Here is a 9,494-nt window from a genome sequence, read left to right as displayed (position 1 = left end):
CAATTCCGTATTTCAGAATACCAAATGCTATCCACAGCACAGAGTGAAGAAAGAGTTTTCAGAGAAAACCATTGCACTAGACCCAGATCTACTTGGGATACCGCAACGAGGCTGGTGAACGGATCTGAGGACGGCAACCCCCCCTTCCACTGGGGCTGGCTCCGCCGGCTGCCGCAGCTTTTGTCCCCGCTCCGGCTCCGTACTGGTTTGTGCAACGCGCTCCGCCCCGCCGTCAGCGGGGGCTGGTTATCCTTGGCACAGTCACTGGCACACTCAGGCACCACAAAAACGACGAGAGGGAAGGACCCAGCGGGTCACCTCCCCGGCTGGTCCCAGCAGGGCAGGCCGCAGGCACGCTGGCAGGCAGTTTGCATTAACGGTGCATTTGGTTTGGGATCAAACAGGCCGCGAGTACCGAGGACAGGCAACCTGGTGCTACTGAAATCACTTGAGAGGAAAAAGCTGCAGAGATCCCCCCAGCCCCGGCTGCGGAAGCACCGGGGATTTTATACCCACGGCCAGCGCCGCACCCGGAGCGGAGCCCCGGCTCCAGCCCCGGGCACAGACGGGCGCAGCGCTGCCGCACCCAGCGTGCTGCAACGGCTCACGCCGAGGGGCAAGTTTGGCCACTGGGATGCAGGTGACTTACAGTCACCCTCAGGCTGTTACTGAAGAACTAACCCCTAAACTGAACACATCAGTTTGCTTACAGCTACCTGCCCCAGCTTAAGGAAGTCCTTATCAGCGACAGCAAGAGAAACCGGTTTCAAAAAAGCAGATTACTGCAAGACACACTTACGATTTACAGAAAAATCCAGCCATTAAAAACAATTGTCTTTACCAGAAATTCCACAGGGGAAAAGTTGTATTTCAGTTCTCACGAAGAGAAAAACTACAGAGCTATTCACAGCAGAAACGGTGCGCCCCAGCCCACTGTAAAACAAAAATAAGCTCGTCGGTGATTGTGTCGCTGACTTTGCCTCGAAAAGGCCGCTACAAAAAGATCATCAATAGTCACACTTACTTCAGCCACGCAAGTTTGGAACTTGCCACTGAAATAATTGCATGTTTGATGAGTTATGAAAGCAGTAAAGGGCTTGCTTTTGCTGAGTGTTGAGCTCAAATAAGATTCCACAAGAATCCTGAACGTTCTAGACTGTGGGCTGGCTTGTTTGTTACTTACAGTCTGCCTCACTGCTAAAGGTCTTTACGCTGTTGCTGCCCTCACCTTTTTCAGCCTAATTAAATCGGTGGGTTTTTAACTGAGCTGACAACGGGCACTGACACCTTTGCCATCTGTCTAGTTGCCACAAAGCTGCCATCTCCAAGAACTTCCAAGGCGGGACTGGGAAAATGAGGCGAATATGGGAGAACCTGGAAGTCTCAGAAACAACATGGGATCAGAGTTCAGTTGCTACAGCACAGAGCAGGAGTACATTTGGTTAAGAGAAGGGTTGGTTTTTTTCTGAGACGGCACTGGCTCAGAAGAATTGGTCACAAACTACTGCGATGTTCATATTGGCTTGTACAGCAAAGTCGTCACGTATTTCTTCTTGTAACGATGCGTAGCGCTAAGCACCATCACTCCATCCTACAGGAGATGGAAAACAAGTGAGCATATCACATGGTTATCTAAAAGCTGCAAGTGTGAAGAATGTGCCCTGGCCTCTCACCTTGATAGAAAGTGCGTAGAGGTGGTTCAACATGACGTGGTTGGGTTCAGGGAGCAGAGCAGGATCGCACTGGAGAAAAGAGAAAGTGAGAGAGTGTGAAAATAACAGAACTCGCAGTTTACTCATCACAGCTGATGGGTGACAAACAGCGCCTGTAACTAGCCATACCCTCAAACACATCACACTGCTTCCTACGCCGAGTCCAGCACCAAGTGCAGCCAAAGCTTCAGAACGATCCAAGCTCCCTCCGGGCTGAGACCCTCGGCAGCCTCACTGCGACCGTGAAACAGGCCTCAAATACCTCCTGGGTGCTGCTGACTTTTTAGCAGTGCTGCAGGGCGAAGATTAGGGCTTCTGGGAGTAAAATAGCAACCTAATCTTCTTTTCAATTTTGAAGAGAGTCAAGTAGAACAATAAATCTACTTCAGACGGATCCATCTGGACATACGTAATCGGGAATTTACCAACACAGCAACTATTTTTTTTCCTTGCCTGTCCCCTGTCTGTACCCAGATTTCTTCCCCACCTGTTCACGCCCTCGAGGCCATTATTCAGCAAAACAAACGGATGTACTCACAGAAATGCCCGTGTCCTTATTCAGGATGACCTGCAACAGGTGGGGGGGAAGAATAGGCGGCGATTTAAAGCGCTCCTCTGCCTTACAAGCATAGGGCTCCTGGTGGTACGGTCCTGGGGGGGAACTTGACAGCTCTGCCAGAGAGAGATGTTGAGTGTTTATTCTTAAATAGTCTGTACGAATATCTGCTCTTTATCGGCACGTTTCTGCCGGTACTCCAAGCCAATTCTCACGGCCAGAAACAGGCGGCCAAAAGAAGCGAGTGGCATGTAAGTGCAAGAGCTGCAGCAGCTGATGCAGGACCAGTCACTGCCCAAGAGGTGACTTTAAGATGTCCAAAGTCTGTCTCACCCGAGGCGAGCTGTGAAGATGTGGGGACGGAGTTCTGAGGGCCCTACTGCACCCCAGAACCTCGCTGTCGTCTCTGCCCAGCACTACCCCTGCAAACACTGAACAGCAAAGTCGCTCATCAGCGTTACGCCAAGGGAAGCGCCAAACCCACGGTCCGCACACGGGAAAGGCAGGCGTCATTCCCACGCGGGGACAGGGTTACAGAAAGGGCTTTTCAGAGGCTAAAGCAATATAATGAAAGGTTGTTCCAGCATAGGGGGGGGAAGCATCTACTAGAATCTCCTCCTGGCTTCCTCCAGCGTCCGAGTCTCACAAATCACACTTTTCTCCAAAAAAGGCTTTCTCCAGGGGAAAGCTGCATAGAGCAAAAACCAACCGCAAGCACCTTCTGCCTCAGATTGAAAGGACTGGCCTTCTGAAGGAGGAGTTACGGTACTATTTCAGCCACGTCTCCATCCCTACACAGGTCCATAAAGTACAGGAGGCAAGGCTGATCTCAGAGATGACTCAAGCTAAACCTCACCTCTCTTCTTTTACACTAGAATATGAAACTTAAGGCAAAAATACCATTTTTATCCTATTCTAAGATATAGATCATTTATACTAAACTGAGAGGATATGACATACTCCTGACCCTGTGTGAGCACTACTAAGGTGCACCTAATTTCTACCTTTTAACGTGCAACTTCTGACCTCCTCACCCCATCCCCTTAGCAGAGAAAGACGGTATGAGGAGCAGCGTACGCTGCCAACATTGGCCTGGTGCTGTAAGGGGAGAGTGACCCCCCCTGAGTGCGCCAGAACCAGCCACTTCCCATCGCGCAGGCAAACAAACAGCTATTGAGCACCCAGGCCCTCCTCCCGTTCAGATCCAGAGCGACCCGGGTTGCTCTGTCAGAGGTTCCTCCTTTACGCATTCCACACTCCTCCTCTGTGCATCTGCACGCGTCCGCAGGACCCGACAAAAGCGGAGATTAATCCACACCGGAGCCCGAACTCCAGAGGAAAAGGAAAACGGAATTTTTAACAGCTCTAAAAAGTGTGATATAGAATTACCAGTAAGCTCATACCAGACATGTCTGAACATTTCTGGGAGTCCACCATCAAAGCATCGAACACTTCAAAGTCAGTTTTCTTCACCTGTATGACGTTGTTGACGGTGCCCAGCTGGCTGGTTACTACTGGCTGGGAAGGAACAAGATACAAAAGTCGGGATAAAAAAGCTTGCAGGACTATGAGACTCAAAACGACACCATCAGCGCTACCAAGAATGAGAGCTACGGCTTTTACGAAACGAGCTCGCTGCTGCTCACTTAGCACGGACTTCGGCCGGAGGGGGATGCACGTCAGGTGAACCTGCTGGGTCCGCAGCCCTCGATACGTTCTTGGGCTACAGATTAGGCTGGGATCAGCTTTGGGCTAAAGTTAGCAGTGACGACACAAGGAGCTAAGCTTTACTTCTAGCTTCTACCGGGCTTTCAGGGCCAGGCTAAGATCTGCACGGCCTGATGGAGCACTTTGTGGTGGGTATCGCTGGTTTACTACCAAAGCTAAGACCAGAGTCCAAGGCAGAGGGTTCAAAAGGCTAAACTTTCTGCAAGGTAAACTCTGGGAGGGTGCTGCCAAGACAGCAAGAAGGCTGGAACCAGCAGCTGCGAATGACTAGTTCTGAAACAGGCAGGGACTGCTGGGCAGGCCAGGGCTAAAGCTCATTTTATAGGAGAGGAGAAGAACAGGCCTGGTAGATTTTGGCACAATTACCGGACTATGAAAAGAGCTAGAGCGGCAACAGCAACATTCTGGCACAGACAGCAAGCGCAGCACAGAGGTTTGGGCTGTCAGCAACGCTGTGCTGCTTGAAAAGACAGTTTGGCACCGGACAACAAAAGCTCACCACCTCTTACAAAACAACAGCCAAGAGATCTTGTCACCTGTTTGTTACAAAATCTCCTGCCCTTTGAGGCCATCAGTCTGACGCCACCACCTAGGCCAGCTGGGATCAGAAATATCTCTCTCACCAGCTGAAAGGGTCCGTTTCTGTTGTTAACCATCTCTCTGAAAAGGCCAGCTCCTGGCAGAGAAACCAGCCAGCTTCTCATCTTCAGATGCCTCCGTGACTAAACACAGCGAATTGAAGACAACTTTACCTCTGAAGGATCGTGCGTCCACTGCCCATCCACAAAGAACTTGTATTGGTGCTCTCCTTCTGGCAGGTCCAGGATTGCCACAAAGTTATTGTGACTGGAATTTAAGACAAACAATCAGCCCTGAAATATTCTGAAAAGCACATCAATCTCTAGACACACCGTAACACAGAAAACAAGCCTCCTTCACATGCACAAACTTAAAAAAGGCAGAGCCACGTTTAAGGGAATCTCATGCAATTTAAAGGTAAAGAATCAAACTAAGGTTAACGTCAACGGTAATTTCCTCTGTGACAGTAAGTCCCTACACTTTCAAAATCAGCATCCACGTTCCTGGCATCAAGGAATTAGCCCTGAGCTTTTGTAAAGTCATCCTCATGATTTCATGTTACTTGTTAGTACGCGAGACCTCACTTTATCTGCGAGACTCCAGTGGATGGAACTATATCAGCTTACTCCCATTTCCTTGCCTTTCAGCATTTGCCATCACAAATTGCATTTCACAAATGCCTACGAAATGAATGAACAATGACTGGATGATGAAAGCAGCAACTCAATACTTCTGAGTTACTCTGCGTCTCAATAGCCGCTGCTATGTCGATACTCCCCTGCTGTGAACGGCCTGATTCTTGGGAAGCCTTCACCAGCCCCTCAAAGCAGCTCAGAAACAGCTGATGCTGCGTGAACAATTCAAACAGGCCCCACCACGCCAGCATCTCTCTTTACTCATTCTCGGGTAAGGAGTGCAAGCATACCATCGGGGAGCCGGATTTGAAATTTCAGTTTGGAATAATGAACTTTTTTCACTTGAGCATATTTGATTCAGTAACATGATTTTATCCAGCCTCTAAGGAGGTCCAGATATCTCCTCTCTCAGACTACCAAACCTGACAAACCTGTCTTTTCTTTTGGCAAAGTGACACTTCTGTCCTTCTTCCAGATTCATTTCACCATTTCCCGTCTCCCAGGCTTTCTACTTAGAGTATGACAGTAATACTGATGTTCCACCGGCCTTTTTTCCATCTCCTGTCTTGATAATTTATTTCACATTGCTCATGCACAGACCAATCCTCCCACACCATTTCATCAGGTCACCATGCTCCTCCCTCAGGTTTCCTAAGAAGATAAGACACTTCTGCCACAATGACAATGCAGGCAGTCACTCACTGAGATAAAAACCACCAGAAATTAGCAGGAGACCAATCTTTCCTGGGTACGTCATCACTGACAGACAACAGGGCTCAGATCAACAGCTAAATTCAGACCCTCCGCCACACATTCAGTTTCAAATTCTTGAGAAAACATTGGTTTAAATGAAAAACTGAGGTACAGAGTTCAGCTGAGCTCCAGAGCGCTCTGGCAGGAAAAAACACTTGGTACCGTAACACAGATTTATTCTCTCGTTCATGTTCGCCAGCGGGTATCCCAGGCTCAGAGTCTCCAAAGCAGAATTTGGACCCTTTGAGCCGGGCAAAAGCCAATGATATGGCAAGAAAGTACATGTGCCATCAGAGACACTCTATGCTTAAAACCAACTTCACCTTAACACACCCCAGCTCTGCCCCAGGCACCAGACTCTGCACGAGGTTTGTTTCGGGTCACCCGCGCGTGGTACCTAGCGCACAAATCACTCCTTCAAAATTGACACAGAGGTCAACTTTCACCCTGTGCCATCCAAGAATCAAGAAGTCAGATTCTCCTCAAGGGCTTGAGGGGAGAAGCAGGACAGTGGTAAACCCAAGCACAGCACCAATCTGTCAGCTGACCACCTTTCTCACCGCACTGAACGTTCCCAGACCACGGGAAATATCACCGATACAGCAGCAGCAGCTCCTTACCTCCTCGTCAGAGGAATTTTACTCCAGTTGTTGAAGGACCCAGATAAATAAACTTCTTTCCCCCCTCCAGTCCAGCGAAAGACTGTTGGTCGAGCTTGAGTTGGGGTTTTATCACTCACTTCCAGATCTTGCTGCCAAGCCAGGAATTCTTCCTTCTCCAACGGAGCCTACAAGCACAAGGTCTTAAAGTGAGCTCTTTCCTGGCAGACTTAGACAACCTATGTTTTACCGAAGGCATTTTGCGCTCAGGCACGGCTCTCTAAGGTACAAGTCTACAAGTAGGGTTTTTTTTTGTCAGATGGAGATTAGAAACTGTGCGTTTCTAGACGCTGTTACAAACTCGTTTGCACAAATGCTACAAAGACGTTAAAGCCTTCCAAAACTGCAGAAAGAGTGGAAGGCAAAATAATCCGCCTCCCCCTCCAGCCTAAATTAAGTGACAAAGAAATTACTTGAGCTCACAAGAGTTTTCAAGATACACAGATATAAGAAGAGCGAGAGAAATAATTAAGAAGAAATGCACTTAAGAAGCATTTAGATTATACAAATACCACAGGCACGTAGTTGGCAGAAAGATTACAACTCGTCTATAGGAAACTGCTCTGTCCAACAGCCAAAGTCTAAGTGGAACTTTCTGTTAGACATTCTTACGAAACACAACACACGGCAAGACATTTCCAACAATCCGTCTAACACTGAGCAAAAATCCAGTTAACAGATCTTTTAATATGGAAAATAACAGACAGGTAAAACGTCACTGGTGACCTCAAGAGCGTTAAGGATCCGACTGAAGCCGGGACACTGTACCTAGAACTGGGGAAGGGCTTTGAGCCGGTTACATTTTAGTTTTTCTTGCTGGAAACCACGATGTTACGCTCATTATATCTGCCTGAACATCAACGCACGGTCTCTCCTTAGCGTGGGACGCAAGGGAGATCTCAGCCAGTTTTGTGTGTAAACTCAGTGACAGAATTACTGAAGGTGGCTAATGGCACCACAACCAGACAGCAGTCCCAAGCCAGGAATGTCAGAAGACAAGAACGAACCAGCAATACCTTCATTTCCTCTGAATGGAACAGGTCTGCATCTTCAGGGCTATCCATCAAGATTTTTGGTCTATCACCCTCTTTGGTACTGATGGCTCCTCCTGAGTTGTCACCTCGCGATGCCTTATGCCCATGACGCTCCAGCCCAGCTCGCTCGCTGCTTGTGTTCCCCATTTTTAAGGGCCTAAAAGAGCAGGAGAAGCCAGATCAACACAGGTCCTTTTGAAGCCAGAACACCAGTAGGCAGAAGAGCATGCTCATCAGTAGACCTGGGCTCTGTTTCTGAATTGAAGAGCCTAAGAAACTTGATTAACCCAAAATGCTAGCCTCTTAAACTTGTATCACACTCAGAACGAGGACGCTAAACGACAACTTTCAGATACTCTTGATCCCATGCTACAGCTCAATATCCCAGCACCTCTACAAGGCTCAGCCACTCTAAAAGTTGACCAAGCAGCTATCTGTCCCTGCAGCACACTGACATTCTCTCTTCCCAAGCTCAGCGCTTGCTCTTCTCGCTTCTGAATACCCACGCGTCTAATGTTCTACCACGTCAGCCGAAACATCAGTAGAACTTTCTGTCAGGACGCTTCAAAGACAGCCTACTAAAAATGTGACTTCACTAGAAAAGAAAGAGGCAGCTGAGGTAGCAGCCGGCTGAGGATCCTTGCGGTGGCTGGCTGCGGCTCTGAAGCACAAAGAGCACAGCCCCACCGGTGCTGCGCTGGAGGCTTCCTCCAGTCCCTGCTCGTCTCTAGGAGAGGCAGGGGCCTGCTGTGCACGAAACACACTTCCAGCCCGCGCCGCAGCCGCACACACAGGCCGAAGGGACAGACTTGGATGCACATGGCGTATCTCATCTGCCGGGCTACCTACAGGTCAACGGCGGCGACTTGGCCGTGGCCGAGGGGGCCGTGTGGGAGCGTGCAGGCAGGGCCTGGCAGAGCCCCAGCAGGGTACGCGGACGGGACACCGCGTTCCCTGGGGGCTCCACGTACGGACGGGGCCCAACTTCCAGCTGCGCCGACCTCAGCTCGGCCGCAAGCGGCCGCCCCCCGGCCCGGCGTGCGGGGCCGGCGTGAAGAAACAGCTCAACACGGGGCGGATTTCGCTGCACGGTAAAAAAACCGGTACACCCGCCGGCGGTAACTGCCGGCGTGAGACCGCGACAGCTCCGAGCGAGCCGCGCCTGCCTGGCGCGGTGACCGGCTGTCGAAGGCCCGAACGGCACCGAACGGCCGCCCAAGGCCTCACCGGCAAACCCGCCCGGGGGCGTTACGCGCCGAGCCCGCTCACGGCCCGCCGCGCGGTCGCCGCCCCCGCCGCCTCTCTCCCGTGCCCGCCGAGCACGCCGGCAGGCGGCACGCCGCCCCCGCCACGTTACCGGCGCCGCCGGGGCTGCGCCCGCACGGCACCGGGACCCCCGCGGGCCACTCGCGCCTCGCACGGACGGCACAACCCGGGCCGGGCAGCGGCACCGCCGTCCCCAGGACGCCGCCTGTCCCCCGGCCCCACTCCCGCCCGCTGCCCCGCAACGCCACCTCCCGCCGCCGGAGCCCGCCGCTGTCCCGCCACCGCCGCCCAGGCGCTTCCGCTTCCGCCCGGCCGCGCGCCCCCGCTGCCGCCCCGGGGAGAACCCGAGCCCCGCGCACGGGTTCCGGCGGCGGCGGCGGGCGACCCCCGGGCCCTGCGGCAGCCGAGGGTCTGTACCGGGCGCCCCGGGGCCGGGCTGCGTGCCGGCTGTCCCATACCTGCTTCGTGCGGCTGCTGCACCGGTGCCGCGGGTCCGAGGTCAGCAGCGAAGAGCGGTGGGTCTTTACCTGCCCCTCGGAGCCGTCTTCTCCAAATCCTGGAGTCACTCAGGT

The 9,494-nt window shown here is 51.9% G+C and overlaps 1 protein-coding gene across 2 annotated transcripts; it reads right to left on the bottom strand.

Moving 5' to 3' along the window:
• Positions 1 to 608: 608 nt before the first annotated feature.
• Positions 609 to 9,186, bottom strand: PRKAB1 (protein kinase AMP-activated non-catalytic subunit beta 1). Of its 2 annotated transcripts, none has more exons than XM_086474054.1 (8): positions 9,171 to 9,186; positions 7,639 to 7,813; positions 6,584 to 6,750; positions 4,749 to 4,842; positions 3,672 to 3,786; positions 2,251 to 2,384; positions 1,674 to 1,742; positions 609 to 1,591 (listed from the first exon to the last, which is right to left on the bottom strand). In XM_086474054.1, exons 2-8 carry the CDS (start codon positions 7,801 to 7,803, stop codon positions 1,514 to 1,516), a joined length of 822 nt encoding a protein of 273 aa, XP_086330180.1. In that variant the 5' UTR covers positions 7,804 to 7,813; positions 9,171 to 9,186; the 3' UTR covers positions 609 to 1,513. The 2 variants fall into 2 exon arrangements, with proteins under 2 accessions (XP_086330180.1, XP_086330181.1); XM_086474055.1 differs by lacking the exon at positions 9,171 to 9,186 and adding an exon at positions 8,506 to 8,526.
• Positions 9,187 to 9,494: the final 308 nt, after the last annotated feature.

Source organism: Leptosomus discolor, chromosome 16, assembly GCF_034619465.1.
Source record: "Leptosomus discolor isolate bLepDis1 chromosome 16, bLepDis1.hap2, whole genome shotgun sequence".
NCBI lineage: Eukaryota > Metazoa > Chordata > Aves > Leptosomiformes > Leptosomidae > Leptosomus > Leptosomus discolor.
Note: the sequence above shows the minus strand (reverse complement) of the source record. Positions and strands in the feature narration are given on the sequence as shown.

What these genes read in the sequence shown, in the direction of transcription:
- PRKAB1 (XM_086474054.1), bottom strand. Translation starts at nt 7,803, where the DNA reads ATGGGGAACACAAGCAGCGAGCGAGCTGGGCTGGAGCGTCATGGGCAT. An exon ending in GAAATGTTCAGACATGTCTG is followed by an intron (nt 2,385 to 3,671) that starts GTATGAGCTTAC and finishes TCTCTCTGGCAG; the next exon opens with AGCTGTCAAGTTCCCCCCCA. An exon ending in TCTACGCACTTTCTATCAAG is followed by an intron (nt 1,592 to 1,673) that starts GTGAGAGGCCAG and finishes CATCTCCTGTAG; the next exon opens with GATGGAGTGATGGTGCTTAG.